The following is a 26,880-nucleotide window of genomic DNA, read 5'->3' as shown; positions in this document are numbered from 1 at the left end:
ACATCTGCAATCTATTCTTCACTGTTCCGCGTGTATATTATCTCCCGACAAGTTAGCAGATGTGAAGAACAGTGAAGAATAGAATAAAAACAGTGAACACAGTGAACACAGGATCATTTAAGTGAAAAACACAGTGAAGAATAGATTGCAGATGTTCGGCACATCTGCTTACTTGTCGGGAGATACGCTGTCCCGGGATCCGCTGCTCTTCTTCCACTGAAGTCTCCCCGATGTCTCCGTGCCGCTCCCCGATGTCACCGTGCCCCGATGTCTCCGTGCCCCGATGTCTCCGTGCCCCGATGTCACCGTGCCCCTATGTCACCGTGCCCCTATGTCTCCGTGCCCCTATGTCTTCGTGCCCCTATGTCTCCGTGCCCCGATGTCTCCGTGCCCCGATGTCTCCGTGCCCCGATGTCTCCGTGCCCCGATGTCTCCGTGCCCCGATGTCTCCGTGCCCCAATGTCTCCGTGCCCCAATGTCTCCGTGCCCCTATGTCTCCGTGCCCCTATGTCTCCGTGCCCCTATGTCTCTGTGCCCCTATGTCTCCGTGCCCCGATGTCTCCGTGCCCCGATGTCTCCGTGCCGCTGCCTGATGTCTCCGTGCCCCGATGTCTCCGTGCCCCGATGTCTCCGTGCCCCTATGTCTCCGTGCCCCTATGTCTCCGTGCCCCGATGTCTCCGTGCCCCGATGTCTCCGTGCCCCGATGTCTCCGTGCCGCTGCCTGATGTCTCCTTGCCGCTGCCCGATGTCTCCGTGCCCCGATGTCCCCGTGCCCCTATGTCTCCGTGCGGCTCCGTGCTGCTGCCCGATGTCTCCGTGCTGCTCCCCGGTGTCTCTGTGCCGCTCCCCGGTGTCTCTGTCCTGCTCACCGTGTTCTTCAATGTGTTCTTCACACATTTATATTGTTCTTCACATACTATTTTGTTCGCACCGTTCTGCGCGTATCTTCCGACAAGTAAGCAGATGTGCCGAACATCTGTAATCCATTCTTCACTGTGTTCTTTACTGTGTTTTTCACTTAAATGATCCTGTGTTCACAGTGTTCACTGTTTTTATTCTATTCTTCATTGTTCTTCACTGTGTTTTTTTAATTAAATGCTCGATCTCGAGCAGGGGAAATACTCGTCCGAGCAACGAGCCGTTTCGAGTACCTTAATACTCGAACGAGCATCAAGCTCGGATGAGTATACTCGCTCATCTCTATTTACCAACAAAACCAATGATAAATAATCTACACTGTATTTACCCTCTTAGCAATATATAACATTAAATAATGTTTACAAATACATTTAATAGTCATAATCTTATGACTAGTTTATTTATCCTATATAATATTTAAAAAATGCTATTAGATACATTAAGATATATTTAATATTGCCTCAATCAATAATTTTTCACATGCAAATCTCTTTCTCGATCTTAATGAACATAAATCAAATAATATCTTTAAATTCCTCATTCACTTATCATTTTAACATAAAAAGAATTACATTTATCGTAGCAAGTGTCAACACGCAGTGTAGTTTGCACCACAATGAAAAGGAGATAACAAAACTTCATCTCCAATTATATGATTATTTGGAAGAATAGCAGAAACTTGATAATGAAAAGTGTTAGCTTTTAATACAATATCCAAAGTATTTTTGTTTTAACCCCAGGAAACGTGTTATAAATGTGTTTATTTTACTCCTATGCCATCTCCCTTAAAAGAAGTAAATTTTTGCTGGTACCTTTAAGGAATTTAATTTTTAACTGGTCTCCAATCATGCTATGCTAATTATTATTTTTTTTTTTTTAAACCTTGTAGGCATTCATGTAATCATTTCAGTACTTTATAAAACTTTATTTCACAATACCTGGCTCCCTACCAGCAACGTGCGGTGAGTCCTGGGGAGGTGCACTTCAGCAGCCTGTGTCTCAGTCTCCTTGGAGCATTTTTCATCACCTACTCACTCAACCAGCTACCTATAGAAATTTAACTGCCTTCACAATGCACATGGCTGAAAGAGGGAGCTTGTGGTGTTAAAGAGAACCCGTCATGCAAAATAAGCCCCCTAAACTAAATATATTTTCATAAACTGCCATTAGAGAGCATTGCCTCTATCCCTTCATTGTCCCTCTACATGCCTGTAAACCTAAGCAATGAGGTCCTAAAGCTGTATGCAAATGACCTGTGAAATGTCCAATGAAGCATTAGTATATTCAAGCTGTCCACCTTATTCATGAGTGGGAGGCACAGCCAAACCCCCAGTGCATGACTGAAAGCCTGTATAATGATGTGATGTATAATGATGTGCTTCCTGGTGCTGGTGGCCACACCCCCTGCAGCCTGTGTGTGCATGTGTGTGTTTAGGAGAGATACAACAGCTCCAGGCAGCCATGTTACAGCAGAACATGTCAGGTACTTGTGTAGCTGATACACGCTCATAGGAAAAGACACTTAGACCTTATATAGTAGAAAATAACTCTTTAGTTTAAATGTAGACATAAGGCATAGGTACATCACCATTATTCGGTTAGCATGCCGTAGTCCATTGTAGCAAGTCCACGCTCCAACTTTAGCTGACTGGCTTTTACTGACGGACCGAACGACTGGACTGAGTCTTGTGTGACGTTTCGGAGGAAAGCCTCCTTCTTCTGACATGCGCAGTGATGACAGAGGGCTGTAACCTCTTCTAAGTTACACAAAGTAGCGAATCTAGATCTAGACTCCTCCAATGTGAGGTGTACTGGATCACTAAAATGGATACTTTATTTCCGAGAGGTCTGAACGAACAATGTAATTTTAATGTGTTTTTGTAAATTTGTTGTATGTATCATAATGACAGATTGCTTACCCTATATGTATACCTAATGTTTAAAGTATTATTTAACGTATTACTACATACGGTATTTAAACCAGCCCTCTGTCATCACTGCGCATGTCAGAAGAAGGAGGCTTTCCTCCGAAACGTCACACGAGCCAGTCAGCTAAAGTTGCAGCGTGGACTTGCTACAATGGACTACGACATGCTAGCCGAAGTTATTTTCTACTATATAAGGTCTAAGTGTCTTTTCCGAAGAGCGTGTATTTACTCCAAGCGTGAGAGGCTTGGTTGACTAGACCAGTGTCCACACTCTGTTTATAAATACCAGAGCGTTTTTTACATATACCACCTGTGTAGCTGATGTCTGTGTCTCTGTATATTAGGAGGATGCAGCATGTCAGCAGATGCAGCACACACACTAGCAATGCTTTACTATACATTACACAGCGACATGAGCAGGGGGAGGAGAGGGGAGGAGTAACAGGGGTGACATCACTGCCTCTGACCATGTGACCAGCCTCATTTACATGATAAAAAATAGATGATTTTACAATGAATAATGTATGAAATAACTAGATAAAGGCTGGGATGGGATCCTTGTGAGCTGCTCCAACAGGTAGTAGTGACAGGACAAGTGACACAGACCTGATGACAGGTGTCCTTTAAGCTGAGGGGGAGCAGAGAGGGAGCTGGATGAGTGAGGAGTTGAGGAAAAATTCATTGAGAAAACTGAGACACAGGTTGTTGCAGCTCCCCTACACCCCCACTGTGACTTCACATACACTGCTGGCAAAAAGCCAGGTAATATGAAAGAAAGTATTCTAAAGTACTGAAATGATTCAGAATGCTAACTAAGGAATTTTTCAATTCAGCTAGCATAGACTATTGGCACCTGTTGCCAACTAAAAATTACATTCCCAGTGTATGGTTTGCTTTAAGTGTACTTTTCATTTTATTTATTTCATTGTATAGGTAATGGTTAGTAAACTACAAGAAATTTTGCTTTTGATGTTTTAGTCCTTCTAAACATAAATGGATTTTGGACACACATGGATTACATCTCCAGTTAGACAAGACTATTATCTGTATGTTTAATTTTCTGGATGTATACCAACCATATACAGTGTCCATGGTGCTTAGGAGCTGCTGATAATATCTTTTCTGCCTATGTGAAATAACTGCAAAGTTAGCATGGATTAAAGCTGGCTATGCTGTTGGGAATGATTAGCATCACACGCATCTCTTTTGTGCAGCATTAGTTCTGGTTCATTAATAGTTAACCTGTTGTCATCGACAGCTGCTAACACTTATCCCTTGCTCCTAGTGTTGTCTGGATCTTTGTCCAATCACTTTTGAGGCTGGGGCTCTGAGATCACATATCAGTCCTGTCCACCCTTCCTAGGGTGCTAATTATAGAAGTTTCTTTGCTAGTGTCATGCCTGTCTTGTGACTCTGTTCATTGTTTTTCTGGTATCCTGACCTTTGGCTCTTGTTAAGACTCTACTATTTTGTGATTTTGTACTGTGTTTGCCCTCTTTGTTGTGAGCTTGTTCTCACAATGAGCCTTATTTGCTTGATCTGTTTTATTTTTGTCTCCGTGTTTTGTGCAAAGAACAATCATTGACAAGTAACTAATAGCCACTGCTTAGGGTGGTTCAAGTGAGATGAGGACTCACCTTTTCTGTCATGTCTGTTTTTGTAAAGCCCTTATTCATTATTAGATAATCATTCCGGTACATTTTTCTTGCTGAAAATTATTTTGTGTAGTTTCTTTGCAATTCTCTTATTATTTGGTTCAATAAAAAACCTGACATGTGCTCATAGGCCAGTGAACAGCTACTAGTAAATTTATATATTTAGGTGTCATGAACTTGCATACAATCCCCAGATGATTGACATCACCAGATGATAAATAAGGAAATATTTTGCACTGAAATGTTATAACTTGTTATAACGTGTTGAAATGTTATAACTGCTATAGTGCTGCATTTTCATGCCTAAAGCAGCAAATAACTGGAGAGAAGAGCTGTAAGTGACCCACACCAGTAGCATTAGACATGGGTCATATTACAGCTAAACAAAAAAAAAAATAGGTTGAAGGAAAAATATTCTTGACAAAAGATATTTATTTCAACATTTATGCTTAACCAATGCAGATAAAAATAGTTATTACAACAAATGTATCCAAATTTCATACAATAAAGCATGATTAAAAATATGGAAATATAAAATCAAATAAATTGAAAATTTAAATCATGCTATGTGGACCTAAGGCTATTTATGAGCCTAAATATTATTATGCTAAATTAAAGTGATAGCTTCCACTGAAATCAATTCAAGGATTAAAGTACAACAATAGGAGCTGCCAAAAAAGTTACATCAATCTTATTTGTTTTAACTAACAACTGCTTGTGACTGAAAATGAAATTATTTTGAAATGGAGAATAATGAAGAATTGGCAACCCTTTAAGGTAATTTGAAGACTGTGCATTGATGATAAGAAAATAATTCTAAATAATAATTAGCTGTTGGTAGGAACAGCTTATGGATATAGAAAATCAAATTTAAAAGCTATATTTAGTTATTCAATTTATATGGTTAAAGTCATGACATGTTATTGATTTTGTGAATGCCATAACCCATCATGATTTATTTATAGATTGTGTTTTTGTGCTAATATATTTGTGGTAGTTTCATATGCATTTTGACTTACAGTATATGCAAAGTAGAGAAGTCATAAAAAGACAAAAATTTAAGATGACTATATCTATTCATAGTAGACATAGTCACATTTCCAAATCAGGAATAGTTAAAGCTTCTTATCATCACATCATACTGAATTCATACAATAGTTAGAGTGAGAGTGAACTGCAAACTCCCATGATTGGAATGCACTGATGGGCATCGTTAATTGATGACCTAAGTAAGGTAAGGCATTAGATAACACTTGTTTTACTTTCTCTTTTATAAAACATAAATCTGATAAGTTTGATGATTTTTTCCAACGTTTTTGTTAGCTAATAGATTATGTGTATTTAAAGAGCCACTAAACTCTAAATTATATCAAGTCCACCATTTAAGAATTAAACAAATGTTTTTTTTCCCCTGTAATCTGTGGCCTAATGCCAGGGATCATTTAGTCCTGGGCCTCAGGAAGAGGATGAGGCAGAAACATCAGTTGAGTGAAAGTCAACTGGGGCTGTGGGCATTGGGAGGTGTGAGAAGTGCCACCCTGAAGCACCTCCACCACACCTTCAGCTACTGTCCACTCCTGCTGTGGGCATTGTGAGGTGTTAGGAGAAGAAGTACCTCTATTTACATCACCTAAGGGAACCCACTTCCTTCAAAGATCCTCTACCGCATCCACTGTTACCCCTGGTCAGTAAAAATATTAACAAGTACTCTACTGGTTTCAGGGCGAAAGGTAGAGCAATAATATAGAGTACATTCTAAACTTTCCAGACCTATTGATCTAACTTAGCATAAAAATAAAAATGTAATTTTTTTCCAAAATGATAGATCACTGGAAACATTAACGGTCTGAAAATCTTTGAAATGGAACTTTAAACTTATGTTTTCACTTGTGGGGTACCATATATTATTAACTGCTACATGGTTAACTACCTAATATATTTGCTGTGTGTAAGAAGGCTTACTTACACTGCTGAAGATAAAGTGTCCAAAACACAGAGTTAAAGCTTTCTAGGGGGGTTCCTGGCAGTGTTTTCCTTCTAGCACAGTATACAGAGTTTATATAAATAGATGGTTTATCAGTGTAATGTAGGGCAATACACATCCACTAAAGTAAAAGTCACACATGTAACCATTCTATTCTCTAATATTATACAGACCGACAGAAACTGTTCATAAATAAGCAGCACATTGCAAATCAGCTTTTACACATTCAGTAGTAACAATTGGTTTTTATGGAACGCATAAAATTAGCTCATTTTATGTAGCAACATATTTTTATATAATTTATGAAAAACCTGTGACCAAGATTACCCATGTCAGGTAAAATTGTAAAGATGTAATTGCAGCAAATAGTAAATGGGAAAATGATGATGACAAAGTGTCTTGTCAAGAACTATTAGATTCAATTAAATTCCCCCTCGACACTTTTAACATCAATAGCTGATCCTCCATCAGGATCTATTGTATTCATTACAAAATATCCTTATAAATTTCACACTCATACCATCTTATTTTAACATAAAAAGTCAACAAATGAAATTGTAATACTGTACTCATTTAACTTTATATTTATTCAACTCTAAAATATAGCATTATATGTGTTACAGGGGAATCGTATGAAATTTTAAGACTTTTGCAGGTCATCAAATGCTATTTTGTAATACTATATGTGACAATATTTTCCAATGCCACTCACTACAAAGAATAGAAAATAATATTCTCCTATTAGATAAATCTGGCTCTCTACATTATCCATGCTGAGTGCTAATAGTATCATTATGTATGGTTTCTGAGAAGAGGCTGCACTGACAATTACATTTGATAGTGTATGACAGTGAGTAACTGAATCATCATCCCCAAGTTGCTATAATTATTCAGACTTCCTTCAGAATGTATGACTAGAATATTTTTATCATAAGGAATGACCTGCAGTTAACATCTACTATGTGTTATTTATATACAATAGAACATGAAAACACATCTAAATTAATTCAAAACAATGCATTTCATCTACATGTAAAGAGAATGTCAGAAGATCAGCGACACAACATACAATGCAAAAAGCCAATATCATCTGGCAAATTTAGTCATAGCTCACAACAAATGTATATATATATATATATATATATATATATATATATATATATATATAACAATCAATAACAATATAATAAAAAAACATCTGTGTGAATAACGTAGCAGCAAAGTAAAACCGGAACAGTCACAAGCCATATTGATCATGGCGTATAAACACAGCTTCTTCCACTCAGATATGTGAAATCACATAACTTCCGGTTAGAAGGACACATCCTTCTCATGTGTTAATAGCCTCTCAGTCTCCAGAGATACCACTCACTCTCTCCCTTTTTTTCTTTATTTGACCAATTTGGACGACATGAATTCAACATGAAGATCCAGTAACCCTCCCTATCTAAAAGCCTCAATCTTTTGTCAGCCCCTCTGTGGGATAATTTAATATGTTTAATGGCAAAGGTTGTAAAGGATAGAGGCATGAAATTTGCGCAAAAATTGCTACTTTTTTATATAAATCCACATCTGGATTTTAACCCCATAGCGCAATAAGACGTAACCTTACGTCTTGCTGCGCATGGGGGAGTATGAAGAGGGCTGAGCCCTCTTCATACTCACCGGGCATTTGCTTCATAATGAAGCAAACGCCCGGCGCTAGCACCCGCGATCGGTGTTAACCGGGAAAGCTGCAGGCAGCCATCTTGGCTCCGATCGTCGCTCCCCGTGACTTCATCAGTGAGCGGCGCTCCGTTGCCATGACAGCCTCAGATCACACAAAGATCCGAGGCTATCATGATCTTGGCTATCTATTATAATGTGCGATTTGCACATTATAATAGATGGTGAGCAAAATCCCCATATACTGCCATACTGTAGTATGGCAGTGTATGGTAGGATCAATCAGACAACCTAGGGTTAAAGTACCCAAGGGAGTCTGAAAATTAGTAAAAAAAATTAATTAAAAAAGCAATCCCTTAGATTTCCTTAAATCAACCTTTATGATAGAGTAGGCACTGTGGAAGAACATTTATCTTTGTATCTTTTTTGTTGAATTAAGTTATCTAATGATTTCATAGAAACTATATCCTGAGCTCTTTTAATCATCCACATTTGAAATACCCTTTGAGAAAGTCTCTTGCATGTATTTAAAACTTCAAATTTATAATCAATGCCCTGATGTCATCTAAGTTTAACTAGTTCTCCAATGAGCATCAATGGCTTTATGTCTCCACATGCCTTAAAAGGGTATTCTCATCTGGGCATTCACATTCAGTTTGATAAATCTGCCATATATAAACATTTCTTCAATTGGATGTTATTAAAAAAAATGTTCCTGTGTGAAGATAATTTCTCATAAATGTAGTGATTTGGTCCCTTAGAAACGAGATAGCTTCCTCGGATACGGCCACCTCTGCTGGAGTGATTGCACAAATAAACAAAAAGGTTTTTGTATATGAAATGTCCGGGAGTTACTACATGTCGCACAGCCATCCTGTGGTAATGATCGCTGAATCCAGGTGGTCCGGCAGGACTCTATAGCGTAAGTCTGGCCACCACTGCCAGAGTGTGACGTGGTCGTATCCGAGGAAGCTATCTCGTTTCTAAGGGACCAAATCACTACATTTATGAGAAATTATCTTCACACAGGAACATTTTTTTTTAATAACATCCAATTGAAGAAATGTTTATTTATGGCAGATTAGTGAAACTGAATGTGAATGCCCAGATGAGAATACCCCTTTAATTGACAGTCTCTGTAAGGAGAGCTCTTACTTCCTTCCTAGTCCCTAGTCAAAAGCTAAACTAGTTTCCTACACTGTACTGAAGAAACGCAACAGGGTTAAAACAGTGACGTCTACCGTTGTGAATCTGTTCCTTCTGGAAGCGATATCCTGGTTTGGTTTGAATTCAAAATCATGTCATTAGGCCTCTGAAAAGTGATACTTGATTTTAAGAAGGCTGCTTGATTTAAAGAGGCATATCCCATACTGTAAAACCTATTTGCATTTTTACCAGAAACCCCTAGTGGAGCATTTATGGCTACACGTCTCCACTTGTCTGCAAGGCAGCCTTAAGTCTGTGTAAGGAGAGCTTTTACTTCCTTCACCTAGTTCTTTAATAGGTATGGCCCTAATGTTGTGATTCTTAGCATGTAAAAAAGTATTGCCTGCTACAGGCTTCCTATAAATGCTGTTATTAACTTTTTTTTTAATCCTGGCAGCCTCTTAGGTGTAAATCAAGAAATGTAATGGTAGTCTTATGACAATAGGAAGTAAACCTCGGGTATTTAGTATTATCATTCGAATGCCTCAACGTGTCATCTATCTGCCATACCACATTATGGAGCCATTGAATGGGTTGTTTGTACTGTAGATTGCATTCTCTTACCACCAAGAAAGGGTTAAATTTGCCAAAGACAGGAAGAATTTAGCTCCCATGCTAACACCAGTAGTCTGGCAAAAATATTGTCCATCAAAAAGAAAAAAGTCAGCCTCTTACAAGTTTACAGAAGGGAACACATTCACTATACATTCACATTAAAATCCAAACTATATTACCCAACAACAATCACTCCCAGCATTTAAAAAAATCTGTTTTCTTTAATAAAATCCACCATCAAAATCAAGCATGATAAAATTAATCATAGATCCAGGCACTGTGAATGTAGTAATCTTCTGATGTTTGTAGCCCAAACCCTTTTAAAATAATGCTTATGATCCTGAAAGGCTCTGAGGGCATTACCAAAGCCCTGCAGATTCATAGGCTGATACTCCCTGCTCTTTCACTCCTCCTTCTGCCTGTGCAATTTAGCACCAGCAGGGATGCAGGAGGGGGAGAGACCTGTGGAGCTACAGCACTGAGGGGCTCTGGAAACCCTGATAATTATTATTATTTAGTCATAGAACACCATTAATTCCATTGTGCTGTACAATCAGTAAGGGGTTAACATACATTACATTAAGACTAGAACAATTGCTAATATAAATACTACAGTGATCAGGAAACAATTGGAAGGATGACCCTGCCTGTGAGGGCTCACAATCTATGAGGGAGGGACTAGAGCCCTTCAGACTAATTAACATAATCTTAAAAGTTGATTTTAGAAGAACATGGATAACAAATATAACACGATTACCACAGTCACTGCACCCGGATCTATGAGTAAGGCCCCATGGTTTATCATGCTTGACTTTGATGGTAGATTTCCTTTAAAAGTAATGAGTTGTCAAAAATGATCTTAACAAAATCATTTCATGTTAAACATATTTAAGGACATTTTTATATTTCTTTTAGATCAGTAAAACATAAAACTGATGATGAAACATTCCCTTTAAATGAAATCTTAGCAGATGTTGGTTGCAATACATAGAGTACTGTTTTGATAAAAGAGGACTGCTTGTGCTCCAAAACACATTTGTAACATACTGCACTGTAACACCTTTTTATCACTATCCACATACAACACTTCCAGTATGCAATTTGTGTTGCAACTAGTGATGAGCGAGTATACTCGTCCGAGCTTGATGCTCGGTCGAGTATTAGCATACTCGGACCGGCTCGTTGCTCGGACGAGTATTTGCCCTGCTCGATAACGAGCATTTAATTAAAAAAAAAAAGAAGTGAAGAACAATAAAAAAATACAATTAAAACATTTAATTTAATCGTTTAATTGAAGAACACAGTGAAAGAACACAGTGCAGAATAGATTGCAGATGTTCGGGAACATCTGCGATCTGTTCCGGAGACACGCGTGCAGAACGGTGTTCTCCGCAATAGTATTCGAAGAACAATATGTGTAGAGAACAACTTGCAGATGTTTGGCAACATCTGCAAGTTGTTCTCTACACATATTGTTCTTCAAATACTATTGCGGAGAACACCGTTCTGCACGGGTGTCTCCGGAGCAGATCGCAGATGTCCCGGAGACACGCGTGCAGAACGGTGTTCTCCGCAATAGTATTTGAAGAACAATATGTGTGAAGAACAACTTGCAGATGTTTCCAAACATCTGCAAGTTGTTCTCTACACATATTGTTCTTCAAATACTATTGTGGAGAACACCGTTCTGCACGCGTGTCTCCGGAACAGATCGCAGATGTTCCCGAACATCTGCAATCTGTTCTGCACTGTGTTATTTCACTGTGCTCGGTCAGTTTGTCATTTTACTGAAAAATGCTCGGGTCTCCCATTGATTTCAATGGGGCTCGTTACTCGAAACGAGCACTCGAGCATCGGGAAATGTTCGGTTCGAGTAACGAGCACCCGAGCATTTTAGTGCTCGCTCATCTCTAGTTGCAACTTAATAATTTCCACTGTTGCTCTTTTTCACATTTGACTTTCAAAGTCACCATTTTTGCTCTTTGAAGAAAATATAAGCATGCTTTACCTTCATATATTGCTTTAAATCCTTGTGCGCTTACTGCAAAATCTGTTGTGAACCAAAGTGTGAGAATGGAACCTGTGCTTACTATTGATGATGGAAGTTGAAAACCCGATAACCTGAAAAAAAAGAAAAAAATGCAATATTGAGGAGATCCCATTATTTGGCTTTGATAAAATGACAAACCCTTCTATTCAGATGACCACCAAAAACTACAGTGAAAATTGGTTTTATAAAGGAATTGTTACTCATGGAAGTGATTCACAATTTGCCAATTTTGGCAACAAAATGGCTCATTGATTCATGAACATCTCCCTAAACTCTAAGTAAATATATATTTTTTTCACTGTAGAATAATGAAAATTAGTTGGATTATTATAAAATAAAGACAGTGACTCAGTATGCGGGTATGCAGTAACTATACAGAATGCGGGTTGCAGCCGACGAGATGGGCTAGATACAACAGTATAATTTTACACTATTACTGTGTTATTTGTGTACACTATATGGTTAGAACTATTGTCTCTACCTACAGATTTTTATCACAATGCAATAAAAATAGAATTCATTTTGGATATCTGTTAGTGCATGAATAAATAAGAGGTTTGTTACACAAGTTGCCAAATCATGGATTACAAACATAGCCTCCTTCGGAGGGAGCAGGGTGAGTCATAACTCTGCTGTTGCAGCTCCTCCTATTCAGAAGGGCTCAGAGAGGTAAAAAAAAAAAAAAAGAAAGAAACACCCCCAGTGTCTGCACACAGTACAAAAGTAAGTATCAGGGCTACTGAATTCCTTGATTAACATTCAGGGATTATCCACAAGACACTAAAAGCACACGGGCAACTTACATAAAATATTTACCAGCTCTTTTAATATTATTGAGTTAATATTATTAATGTAAGTTGAACTCTTGTCAACTATTTAGCAACCCTTAATGTTCGATTATGCTCATCGCTATTCCCCAGTCTCTTCCATGTTACCGAGCTGTCAAATCAATGCAAGCATCTCTAAAGAAAAGTAAATTATTTAACACTGTACTCTGCCTTGATTTTCCAAGAACTATTGTAACCAAACCCCAATGGTTATTACATAGATTTGGAAAAAGGCTGAAAAGATATTATGGATAAACAATGAAAATAATACAAAATCTTATTATACTAAACTATTCGAATTTTAGAATGTGGAAATCATTAAACCTGAAAATAAAGAAGCAGTTGTTATACAATCAATTTCATCCAAGCAGCTGTCAAATATCTGATAAAAAACACTACATTCTGCTAAATCTCCCCAAACATTTATGAAGGCTGTAACAGTAGACTGATAAGAAAGGGATTTCAATCTCTCCCATACTTCATATAGGATATGTCAGATAATGCAATAATATATACCATATTGTATGTATGTAATAACAGTATCAAACATGAGTAGGAGATTCCAAGTTGAAGTTAAAAGGATCGATTGCTACTGTATTGTAGAAAATATATGTAAAAACAATAATTCTGCCTAATGTATGCATAAAAGTTAGGACTTCCAATTTTATGTGTGTTGACTTGATAAAATATTTATTGAATATCTCATTACGCAATATCCCAAACACAATAATGATGTCTATAAGCAATATAGATTAAATATTTCAAACCCCTTCCTGACATTTTAAATTAATTTACCGTATATCCATATATCAAAAAGTATCATGAATTCCAGGACAATTTTCCATGATCGGTGTAAACAACAGTAAACAACTTTAGCTTTTCACATGTCGATAGTGGCATCTGAAAAGCTAGAGAGATGGAAGGGGCTTCCTGTGGTAACCTGAATGACCTGCCAAAGGGGATTGAGAAAGAGTTATGGCCGAGACCAGGCCTTCCATTTTTGTACAAGTCTTGCACCTACAGTACCTTTAATAGAATGCTACTAAATACATAATACATTGCAAATGAAGTAACAAATTTCTATCTTTTTGGAACACTTACACATTATTAGCAGACAATTTTATTTATATAAAAACTGTTGCTGTTTCTTTTAACCAGTGATGCTGTTATAAAGGTCACAAATCAGGACATTCTAAGATCATTCCATATTTAAAAAAAAAAAAGTATATTTAAATATTTTGACCAAAATCAACCAATCAGCTAATTTACATCTGTACAGGATTTAAAGCTTTTCATTTTGGGGCAAAAACAAACATCATGACAGTGTACGGCACCATAAACCATGAAAAAATGCATGAATTCAAGAGAAGATCAACCAAATTTCTTATAAAACTTAAGTTATGCTTACAAAACACTCTAAAACTCATTTTGTAAAGATTTAATCTCACAAGCCTCCACCGGTTTGTTGTAATTGTACATTCTGGTATAATCAGCACTATGCAAAAAAAAGCAACATTGAATTATGCTGGGTGTCGGCTGCTGGAAAAAACACTTTCTTTTCCAATTTTTTAATGTAACCTTGTCCTTAATCCAATATTGCAGTGCCCATCAATGTGCTGGGAGTACCAGCTTGTCCTGAAATGTCAATGGCCACCGGACCTATTGAGGCCATTAATTGACTTGTTTAGCATCATAAGGCTGTTGCATTTCACTCCTGCACTAAACCCAATGGGGGACATGTATCATAGTTTTTTTTCCTTTGGTGTATAATTGAGACATTTGGAAGGTCTTTTTTGCGTGTATGATCATGCCTTTTTTCTTGTGATACATGTTTAGTTTTTCCTTTCCTGCCAGGCGCAACGTTTGGCTTCTTTTTGAGACTTTTTGTTGTAAATGTCTCAAATCCACATGGACACAAGCCACGTAAGGGGGTTAAATGCAGGAGTGGACACTACTGTAAATTTCGGAATTGAGGCTGTGTCTTGCATTTTTAAGCACTCATCACACCCCAGGGAGATGACGACATATGAGGGTACGGTCACACGTGGTGTTATCGAATGCATTTTCTAATGCATCAAACCAGCTGAGAAGAGGTAATTTGGATAATTACATTGCTGCCAACATGGCATTTACAAAATACATGTGTTAACAAGATATTAACATACTCGCTAACATTGTGCTAATAAATGTATTCATTAACATATAGTTAACAATTGTAGTAACTTTGCGTTAAAGCATGCATTTTGTAAACACCATCTTAACAGCAATGTCTTTAAGCAAATCCACTCTAGTGTTAATGCCACCTATGACCTTACCCTTAGAAGTAGCCAATAAATGAAATGCAAAAATGAAATGCATAAATGTATGAATTTATGAAAAAAAAAAATAAACAGCCCAAATTTTCAATGCCCAACAGGTTAATGTGCAAAATTTTAAACATTTAAAGCATGTGAAATAACTCCAATTTACATTTTCAAACAGGGTCCATGCACGCGCCCTGGACCAGGTGCAGATTTGCACATAAAAAGTCACAAAAATAAGCAAAAAAAGTGATACATAAGTGAAAAGGTGAAGATCAAAGTGTACTTGAAGAACTGCAGCAAAAGTCGCAGCAAAAATGACAAAAGTCGCAAAAATTAGACAATTTAAGTGGCAGAAATAAAGATACATGTCTCCCAATGAGTTATAAAAGTGCTTAGCCACCTTCGTTAAAATGAGTAGAGCAAAACCTTTCTTACTCTATGTATGTAGGTTTCTCCACACTTACCGCATAGAAATAACATCACAAAGATCAATCTCTGTCTCATCATACCAGGGAATCTTATTACTCATAGTCTGGGAGTCCTCTGCACTGAGGTGATGCTTCTGTTAAAACTTTATACCATAGAGCCTGAGGTCTGCAGTTATAGTTGGCTTTCTGGAACTTTATCCCACCTAACTATTGCATCCCTTGTGCTCATCCACAGTGATCTTGGGGTTCTTCTTTACCTATATTACCAACTATCTTCTCTCACAATTGCTTAGTTGGGTTGGATGGCCAGGTTGAGGAAGAGTTGTCCCAAATTTCTTCCATTTAAGCATTATGGAGCCTACTATACTCTTTGATACCTTGAGTGCTGCAGAAATTATTTTGTAACCTTGATCAGATCTGTGCCTTGCCACAATTCTGTCTCTTAGATCCTTGGGCAGTTCCTCATGATTCCCATATGCACTGATATGCCCTGTGAGCTGTGAGATTGTATAAAGACAGGGGGTGCCTATCCTTATCAAGTACAATCAGCTTAATTTAACACAGCTGGACTCCAATGAAGGATATAGAACCATCTCAAGGAAGATCAGAAAGAGATGGACAGCATGTTAATATTTATGACCATGTGATATTTCAGTTTTTTTAGTTTAATAAATGATCAAAAATATCTACATTTGTTTTTTTCCTGTCAAGATGGGGTGCAGAGTGCACATTAAAAAAAAAACAGTTTTTGAACTTACCAATTGACTGCAATGAAACAAAGAGAGAAAATTTTAAAGGGGTGTGAATACTTTCTGTACCTACTTTATATAACTTCACATGTGCTGCAAGTCTCAGTTCATAGTATCTTTTAATACAGTGCTATGAACTTGACATTTTGTACATATTTTGTAAATTAAATTTTAACTTTATGTAACAATTACAATTTACAAATAAAATGTGTCTACATTTCCTTTCCATGTTTTTGAAAAAACTTAATCACATATGACAATATCAGGATCAGTGGTAGTGGATCCTCTGTACTATGACGTAAGCCCACACCTGGGACCAGAGTCTATGTGGTACCTGGTTTTCATCAGAGCCTGTCGCAAAGCAGGTTGGACTTGTTGCAGAGTGGTACCACCAGGTCATTCCTCACTTTCGACATAAACACCTGTCATAATATACTCTCAGAACACCACAAACATCCAGAATTCACCAAGTTCGATAGGCTCATTACAGGAAGAATCCTGAGTTTCGAAAAAGAACAAATAGATAAAAAAATGGCCAAATTACAAAGGGATAGATCAGATTTTCAAACTGACAACATCAAATTCTGGTTGAAAGAACTACCGGCAAATAGGAATACTAACAGTAGACCTCAGACCCCCCTGAACACGAATCATACCCCCCAGAGAAACACCACCAGACATAAGACTGGACACAAACATCCACCAACCAATAATTCTACTACCACCTTTATTAACTCGAGAATTAAGAACAGTAACAAAAATAATAGTACTAATAACAAAGAGAAAATCCCAAATAAGAATTATGCCCCAAAAAATAGAGTCTCCTCTCCTAGACGTAACACCTTGGAACACAAAGGGCGGGATCCCCCAATAATAATTTCCAACAATACGCATACCCCCATAAACCCATCTAAACCATGCACCCCAACATTTTACACCCCACCGTGTCACCCGACCCCTAATTTCCCAAACATCGAGAAAGGGTGTCCTCTACATCTCCCACCCACAACCTTCTCATCAATCTCTGATCTATCAGTGCCAACAAATCATCTCCATCTGACCGAAAATCAGCCTACCAGTCCCCTCAATCTCTCCTCTCTTACCACCCATGACTCTCCCCCACCCCCCAGCCCACCCCCCAGCCAAGCTCAGATACACCGGTCTCCTACCCAGATTCTTCTTGATACCTCAGACCATCACCCGAACCCCAACCCGCCATCAAATACAGGTCCTCCCCCATCAAACTATTTGAGCCCTAATTTAAAATCTGTCATCAGGGACCCTAGATTAAACCCCTCCACCCCAGAGACACCAATAACACCACTACTCCATCATTTTTTTCAGCGGGGCATGTTCAAAAGCCAAAAGAGAAAAAACGTAGACGAGGAACCAGGGGAGGCACAAAAAGAAGGACCACGAGAACCCCCAGTACCACTACAACCAACAGTTATAATACAGGACCACAAGAAGAACAAAAAACTGAGATAAAGATCTTCAATCTCTCTAATTATACTCTCAACAAATCTGAAGTCCATTTACTAAATAAAGGCCTCTCCTATTGCCCAACGTCAAAATTTGACGAATTCCGATTATTTTTAGATCTACATAACTTCACACGCAAACTTACATTGGCTAGACATTTCAGTCTACCAAAAACAAATATGACCTATGACGAAATCGGTCACCCCATCAACCAGTCCACTATAGAATCAACGAGCATTGAGACTCAAGAAATAGACACCAATCTCACTATTCCTACCAACTCACCCCCCGTTATCAATAGTGGACTCAAACCCAAATCGAGGTTCTACCCACTCCATCACAGAGGGAACAATATCGAGACCTTTGTTTCCCTAGTAGAAAAAGAACTCCGGAGCATCAATTCTGATCTCCAACTGACGTATAATTTGACTCACAATGAAAGGAGAGCGATAAAAACACTTATGGAAAATAATTCCATTGTCATCCGCAGTGCGGATAAAGGGGGAGGTATTGTAATTCAGGACAGAACAACCTATATAGATGAAGCCTTAAAAATTCTGTCGGATACCAACTATTATGAGGTCCTACAAAACGACCCCACTAGTTCCTATGCACTAGATCTTAAACTTTTACTCGATGACGCCCTCACTAATCATATCATTACAAAATCAGAAAAAGAGTACATTTGGGTAGAGTCCCCCCCCACACCAATATTCTACCATCTACCAAAAATTCACAAAGACCAAAAAAACCCTCCAGGACGCCCCATTATTTCGGGTATTGGTTCTTTGACGTGCAACCTATCTCACTACATTGATACACATCTTCAAGACTACGTCCAGAACTTACCATCATATCTTCGTGATTCCACCAGCGTCCTACTCAGCCTACAGAATATACCCTGGAAGCCCTCCTTTTGGTGGGTTACCCTCGACGTGTCCTCCCTCTATTCAAATATCCCACACAATGAGGGTATTTATAGAATCGATCAACACCTCAAAAATAAAAACGAAATGCCGGTAAAACAGAGAAAGTTTATTTTGAAAGCCATTCATTTCATTCTGACACATAATGTCTTCAATTTTCAGAATAAAACCTATAGACAGATAAGAGGCACGGCAATGGGCACAAGGTTCGCCCCGAGCTTTGCAAATCTATATATGGGGGAATTCGAAACCGAATTTATACTCAATAACCCTAAATGGTCTGACAATATTATCTATTATAAAAGATATATTGATGACCTCTTACTTATATGGAATGGCACAGAGGAAGAAATACAGTCCTTTGTCACCTTCATCAATCAAAATAACTGGGGCCTATCCTTCACGCAATCAATCTCAAAGAAGGAAATAGAATTTCTGGATCTGAATTTACAAATTAGAAATGAAAAAATTGTCACCGAAACCTTCTTTAAGAAGGTTGACAGCAATAGCTTTTTACATTTCAAGAGTTCCCACCATCATAAATGGAAAAAGAACATCCCTTTCAGCCAGTTCAGACGCATTAGAAAGAACTGCTCAGAGACAGAATCCTTTAGAAAACAAAGCAAGACCCTCACAAATAGATTTCTGGATAAAGGTTTCCCTAAAAAAATCGTCACAGCTGCCTTCTCTCGAGCAGAGAAACTATCTCAGAATGAATGTCTGATCCCTCGGGAAAAACCCCACCTGGACCCTGATCAAAAGAGAAGTAGGATGAATTTCATAACTACCTACAATGACCATCACCTACGCCTGCGTAGAATTCTTGAGAAATACTGGCCAATCCTTTTGGATGACCCATATTTAAAACCAAAACGTTCAAAGAAGCCCAGTATTACGTACAGGCGATCTCAAACTTTAAAAAATTTGCTGGCACCAAGCAAACTTCGCTCTTTAAAAAACACAAGCCAGGTGAATAATTTCATTCCTAAAACTATCGGCAGCTATAGATGCGGGCAACCTACCTGCAAATGTTGTCTGAACATATGTCATAGAACCAAGCAGTTCATGAGCAATACAACCAAGGAACTCTTTGAGATTAAATCCTTCATAAACTGTACATCATCATATATAATTTACCTATTGGAATGCCCCTGCGGGCTACAATATATAGGCCGCACCATCCAACAGTTAAATACTAGAATAAATAAACATCGGAGCAATGTTACCAACGGCTTCATGAAACATAGTGTGTCCAGACACGGCCACATCCACCATCAAAATGATTTCTCCAGATTTACTATCATTCCTATCGAACAAATCCCAGCGGGCAATGGTAGATACACCAAACTTTGCCAGAGGGAAATGTACTGGATATACAGATTGAATTGTCTGGTCCCCAACGGCCTAAACGAAGCCCTAGAAAACAACTTCTAAATCCCCTCACCCCTTCCCCTTTTCTTCTTAATCCCCTCCCTACCCCGAAATGTCCCCAGATAACTATTATTCTCATTCACTGACATATAACAAAACCTTCTCCCATATTACCTATTTCACCTATATAACATATATCTCCCAATATCTGAATAATATCCCGATTGGCCGTTTCTGCCAATTATCAGTACAGATCTACAACACCAGAGATACTCACCCGACCAGTTGCCCCATCAGCACTCACCTAGTGGGACGTTCCATTGTGTTTTCATTGAGCACTTTGACGTGTTCTGCACATATGGCTAATCTTGTATTTAGCGAGCAGGTGCGCACGACACTGCTCTCCACCCACTGCTCATGCGCAGCTTCCATTAACATTCTGTCGCCCTCACTGGAACCGACATGTTTTAGGTTACAATCATACCACTGCGCATGCGCTGGATCAAATTTCAGGCGCGAGCCGCTCCCCACCTCACATAGATAAATATAGGCGCAGGCACGCATACCCAATTGCCTCTGGATATTCAGCAGTCCCTGCGGCACCAGGTAATAACCTTTTTAATCAGCCGATTCTTTTTGGGACATATTTCAGTATCTCCCTGTGTTATTTATGTATTTTAGCTATTTTTATATATTGATATATTTATTTATTTTTTTATATATTTATATAATTTTATAGATTGTGACAAAAGACTTATGACCATTGTTTATTGGACTACATGAATTCTTACCTTGTTTATGGCCTCTCATTGTCTTTTATCGGCATGTATACAACTAATCAATTGTTTAATTTTATTGATCTGAGCACACTTTTATTAATTAATTAATTTATGTAATTAACTTATTAACATTTAACTGACAAATTGATACAACCACTTATCACCAAATGTATGTTTTAGACACACCTTTGTTCTCAAATATCTCGAAAAGATACTTCTAATAATATTATCCATTTCTAATGATCTTTATAATGATTTTTTCCTTATGTTTATAATTTCGAACTATCATTTATATCCTCTTTGTTTCACCACCATTTCCTACTCAGTCTTTTCCCACTTGATAAAGGGGTCCTTGCGCCCCGAAACGCGTTGTGACTGAAAGACCTTATTAAACCAATTGTCAATAAAATACTATTTACTAATACCTCTGAGTGCGCCATTCGATCAGACTACCCTCTTCAAATTCCGCCCATACCTCCTGTGTCATTTCTGGCGAACGACACAAAGGAGATCTATCTGAAGGCAGCACCTGAAAATACCTGAACGTAGTGTTGTGCCTACTCGCAGCACAACCACACACGGTGAGCACATATCTCTCCTATACCCTATGACCAGTTCCAAAAAAGGTGTCACACTATTAGCGCTTTCTCCCTATCCTTCCTTGCCATTCTCTATTCCACAGGCGCGACTTTGTTCACCGAGGCAGCCAAGTTGAAGTACAGAATCATAAGGGAAGCTCATGGCTGGGGATAGGCAAGGAGGTTGAGACAGGCAGCACAGGATCAGAGTCAGGGATGTAGCGGTATGTAAGGACAGACAGCGAGGGATCAGAGTCAATAACAAAACCATGGTTCACAACAGGAATTCGGAAACACAGCAAATCGCATCAAATAGCTTTCTGAAAGGCACTAGGCACAAAGTGCCTCTCCAGCTGGGTATGCAGGGAGAGGCAGGTTTATATAAAATTCTGGGAAATGTCCAGCACCATTTAGCAGTGCGCTGGCCCTCTACATTTTCTGAAGCTGGCATGTGCAACCGAGCCGGAGGACTGGGATAAGGAGCGGGGACAGGTGAGAAATTTGAAACTGAGCCAGTGTGCATGGGGGGACAAGGGTGAGCTCGCGGCCGGAGAAATGGGTTGCAAGAGCACCCACGATGGACATAATATTACAACAAAGTGCTGTTCATGATAATTGACTAGGGGGTATAGGCTAAGCCCTCTTCAAACATACTGGGTGCTTGCTACATTATGCAGCAAACACTTACTAGTAACACAATGGCTGGTTTTACCCATTAAATTCTGCCTGCAAAGCTACTGTTGGCCTTTAAATACCCTATTTGCTATTATGTTGCCAAAGAGTGGCGATCCATTGCCATGACAACCTAGAAACCGTATGAGACTCTGGTGGCACACAGAGGCAGTGCACGGTAAGAGTAATCAGGACTGCTGTGGTTAATATACCCTAGGGAGTCTACAAAAACATTACTAAGGATAAAATTAGTGAAAAAGATAAACATTTATATCACCCCTATGGGGTTCCAAAACCTTTGAGGGTATGCAAGGTCAATCAATTATTGTTTTCACACTGTGAACCCTTGTGATCCAGGAGGCACAGGAAGGGAGTTGTCCAGACAACCTTTAGTATGCCATAACACTCACCACAATTCTGAACGGCCAAAGTCCCCTTTTACTAGCCTCAATGAAACAGAACCTTATCAGCACAGTATACTAGCACCAGCCCTAGTATTGCTATAATCCTAGTCCATAACAGAATTATATCGGACCAGAAGCCCACCTAGCACAAATATAATCAGAGACATGGTTGTACATTACAAGCAGAGTTCAAAAATTATAAACAATCATGTGAAAGTTAACCAATGGAGATAGATGGAGAGCGCTAATAATCTCCCAGGCAAAGATCAATGGGACAAAAGGGTAGAGACTCGCTTTTATTGGAGGTGTAGTCACACCCGTCCTGTCCCCAACTGGGTTCTAGAAAACCTTCTACCAGGACCAGACCTAGGAATTCAAATTAGTTCTAACTTCTCAAAGGGAGGTCATAGGGTTATGGTTCTGGTACCATCAGACTTGTCCAAATCTCCCATTTCTTTTGAGACTTATCAAGACTCACTTATTGTGCTTATTGTCCTATTTAAAATTCTGTGTATCTACTCATCTGAGACCTCCAGAACAAATTGAAACGCAGGTGTGCATTAACCCCAATGCCCTTATTCCAGCAATGAACCTGGTATCTGCTTGGAGTGACCATAAATCCATAAAGGGCATATTAAGTTATTGGAGAATTCCCTAGGCCTTTGAAGCTATTCTTTCTAGATAATTAAGCTATTTAAGATAAGGCTGTGAAAAGTGAGGCATAGTGGTGACATGTGTACTGGCACTGAGGAGCAAAGAAAAGATCTAACATGTGCCACCCTCCCCCATTACTGAATATTTTTATGCGTATCACATACAGCACTTCCAAAATAATGATAAATAACAACAAGTATGTTCATCAAAAGCTTTTCCTTTTACATTCACAAAGCACCTTCAAGTTCAAGACAAAAGGTCTATCATAAGTTTATAAATCTTGACCCGTGAACAGTTGACAGATCTAATTAACTTAGATGGTTATTATCATGATATCAATTTTGGAAAGTAATAAGTAGAGTTCAAAATCAAGTATTGTAGTAAGAAATAAATTATATATTCAAGATGGAATTTGTGAGATTAAGAATGATATGGGAATTTATGAAGAACAGAGATAATTGATTGTTCTTTAATATTAAGAGGTTGTCTAGTTTTGACAACCACCTCTCACATCAGCAGGTCATTAATTACAAGTTGATCAGTTGTAATTGCAGGAGAAATTAGCTAATGAATCCTCACTTTCCATATTGCACTGCTTATGAAATGCAGCATAATAAAGCCCTACTGAAATCATCAGTTTCTCCATATAATGCATAGACATGATGGAAAAATGAGAGAAGCACCTCAACCAGTTTCTCAGAATAGCTGAGAAATATGGAACAATACGGACTGCACACAGATATCACATGTCTACATTTTTAGTGGACAAACACGGAGACACCTGTATGGTTGACCACTTCAGAATGGAAAATAATATATAATATAATAATATGCACAATGTGCAGGTTGGCTAACAGAGCCCTTGATGCAGATGGGAAAAGGGCCTTAGCTGTATTTTGAAGTAAAATTACAACTTGTAGTTTAAGCCCTGACACAAGTTCATCAATGGAAGCATAAGAGTTTGTGGCTTCCTATATACAGCAATACATTTTTTTTGTGTGTTATCATTGTGCTAAAGAAACATATCAGTTTTGTACTACTTTAAAAAATATTACCGACAAACTGAAGACATTTTTCATAGCTGTACGTCTTTATTCTGTTGTTCCAAAGAGTTCAATCAACATATTCGATTATGGAAAGGCCACCACTGAGGGTAGTGCCTACTGTTTTAAAGCAACAATGGGGCGTGCATCAAGAGCTGGGTCATTGTGCTCCAGCATTTAATGTTAATCCCACCCCTTTGGTCCAACTGCATATATCATGAGGCTCCGACCGCTTAATATAAGAACCACTGCCAGGAACCAGTGCAAGATAAAGCTAATCACTGTTGGCCGCAGAAACCACAACCAGAAACCAACTTCTGAGTCCAGTTATTGGATCAGTGATCATATGCACAATGAATATCCTGAAACACGCAAATAGTGGGCACTGCTAATGTAGAGTATAAATTCACCTGCCAAAAGTAAATATACATAAATTATAATGCCGCACAAAAGGAGAAGAAAGACGTGAGAAAAGCCAGCTAACTTGAGACTTTCTTGTGGGTGGAATTTTGTGACTTTTACATGATAAAATTGCACATTACCACCAAAAAAGGTGCCAATAGATTCTATGTTGGAACATTTTAAGGCTTGAAATGTGCCCAAAAACCCAAAATGGCACACAAATGTCTCAACTTGACAGATGTGACAAAAAGTCTCCATGCAATATTCTCTGTTACCACCGCTACAACAAAATAGTCTCCACTTGTGACAAGAATAGTCTAAACTTGGCAAAAAACTCTCAAAAAGTAGTGCAAGAAACCAGATAATGGTATTCCCTCTATGTGTCCTTGTTTATTAAGGAAACAAAGTAAAATCTTTAGTTTGAGTATGTGTTTAGCTTTCTATTGTTCTAATAATTAGATGATGAACTGAGATTGAAATGTATTATTAATTACTATGATGGAAGAGATGGACAGATCATTACTCTTATCATCAAGTAAAACACCTTTAATGCCAATATAATCTGTTTGTAGTGTACAATCAATGTGCAGATTTGATCATTTAATTCTCCAGCTGTAGTTCCCTTATGTTAAACATGATGGCAGTATCCATCCTTTTATGTAGAAGAAATCACATGAACTTTCCTAAATGCGATTTTGCTATGTAAGTACTGTATGAAAAATAGTCTTTTCTTTTCACTGATTGCAGGATTTCATTATATATTCTTCACAGGCCTAGAAATGTATTAAGCATTATAAGTTTCTAGAGTTTGCAATTGCCGGAGGACAATTAGGTAAAAAATGTAAATAATTGTTTGGCAGTAGCATACTCAGCTGGCTAACTAGAACTGTGAAAAGTCATTAAGAATTGTGTTAGTTCTCCCTCCAGTGCAGCAAAATCAATGAATTTCAGTCATTTAATGTTACCTATTATACACTAATGTAGAAGGAAGCAATTAATAAATAGAACATTGGGTAATAATGCTCTAACAAGGAGATGAAAAATGATGTTCATAATTTTAGGTTATCTTATTATAAGAGCAATACAAACAGCAGAGGGCTTTCAGTATATTCCAATAACAAAATGTTGTTATCTTTTACAATTAGCTTTCCAAGTTTAATGATTGGTGGCTTAATTATTTTTTTTTCTTGAAATTTTAACTCCGAGACGGAAATGTAATAGTCTATGAAATAATATCTTACTTAGATGTTGTTTCTCTGCTCATATTTTATTGGGTGAAAGGGTGTTGTTGAAGTTTTATCAGGGTTTGTATGCCATTATTCCCCTTTAAGAAAATGGGCATGGAGTGGAATGAAAGGGGACATGCCAGAAGGCAATGTGGCCAGGCACAGATTGTAACTTCCCTGGAAGGGTTGGGTTTTATCATAAGCATGCATACGATGCCCCAGCTTATGATAAATTTCCACCATTGTGTAAATGATAACAGTCATAGTAGTAGTAGTTTATAAGGTTGAAAAAAGACACATGTCCATCAAGTTCAACCAAAGAAGGGAAGAAATTGGATGAGGAACATATTTAGGGGAAGGACTCCTATATAACATAATCATCAATGTTATTTAGGTGTAAAAAGGCATCTATGCTCTTCTTGAAACTCTGCTGTCCCTGCTGTGACCAGCGCCTGAGGCAGGCTATTCCATAGATTGCAGTTCTCACAGCAAAGAAGCCCTGTCATTTCTGGTGATTAAACTTTGTTTTCTCCAGACAGAGACAGTGTCCCCTAGTCCTATGAATTAATTTAATCTTGAACAACTTTGTAACATATTTTTGTATAGAACATTCATGTATTTATATAAATTTATCATGTCATCTCTTTTCAAGACTAATTTTATAGTGGTAATATTACATCCCTATCCAAAAAGTGGATATGATCCTTTAGCCAGTTTTCAATCCAATTGCAAATGATTCCTTCCAAACCAATAAACCTTATTTTACCCATTAGGCGTCTATGAGGGACAGTGTCAAATGCCTTTGCAAAGTCCATGAACACAATATCCACTACAGCTCCTCCATCCAGGAATCTGCTCACCTCTTCATAGAAGCAGATCAGGTTAGTCTGACAACTTCTATTCTTAGTAATCCCATGCTGGCTGTCACTTATTATACTATTTGATGTCACACACTACTGTATGTAGTCTTTTAGTAACCCTTTCAATATTTCCCCACAATTGCAGTTAAGCCTATAATTGACTGGCGAAGTTCTAGAGCCTTTTTTAAAAATTGGCACCACATTTTCCTTCCGC

General features: G+C 38.2%; 1 protein-coding gene across 2 annotated transcripts in view; it reads right to left on the bottom strand.

The window, feature by feature from the left end:
* The window catches only part of CSMD1 (CUB and Sushi multiple domains 1), a 1,135,715-nt gene that overhangs the window by 782,074 nt on the left and 326,761 nt on the right, over nt 1-26,880 (bottom strand). For both annotated transcript variants that reach the window (XM_072142316.1, XM_072142317.1), the window contains exon 3: nt 11,921-12,033. In XM_072142316.1, coding sequence (XP_071998417.1) covers nt 11,921-12,033 — 113 coding nt within the window. The remainder of the gene's footprint in view (nt 1-11,920; nt 12,034-26,880) is intronic.

The sequence above is a fragment of the Engystomops pustulosus genome, chromosome 3 (genome assembly GCF_040894005.1).
Source record: "Engystomops pustulosus chromosome 3, aEngPut4.maternal, whole genome shotgun sequence".
Taxonomy (NCBI): Eukaryota; Metazoa; Chordata; class Amphibia; order Anura; family Leptodactylidae; genus Engystomops; species Engystomops pustulosus.
Note: the sequence above shows the minus strand (reverse complement) of the source record. Positions and strands in the feature narration are given on the sequence as shown.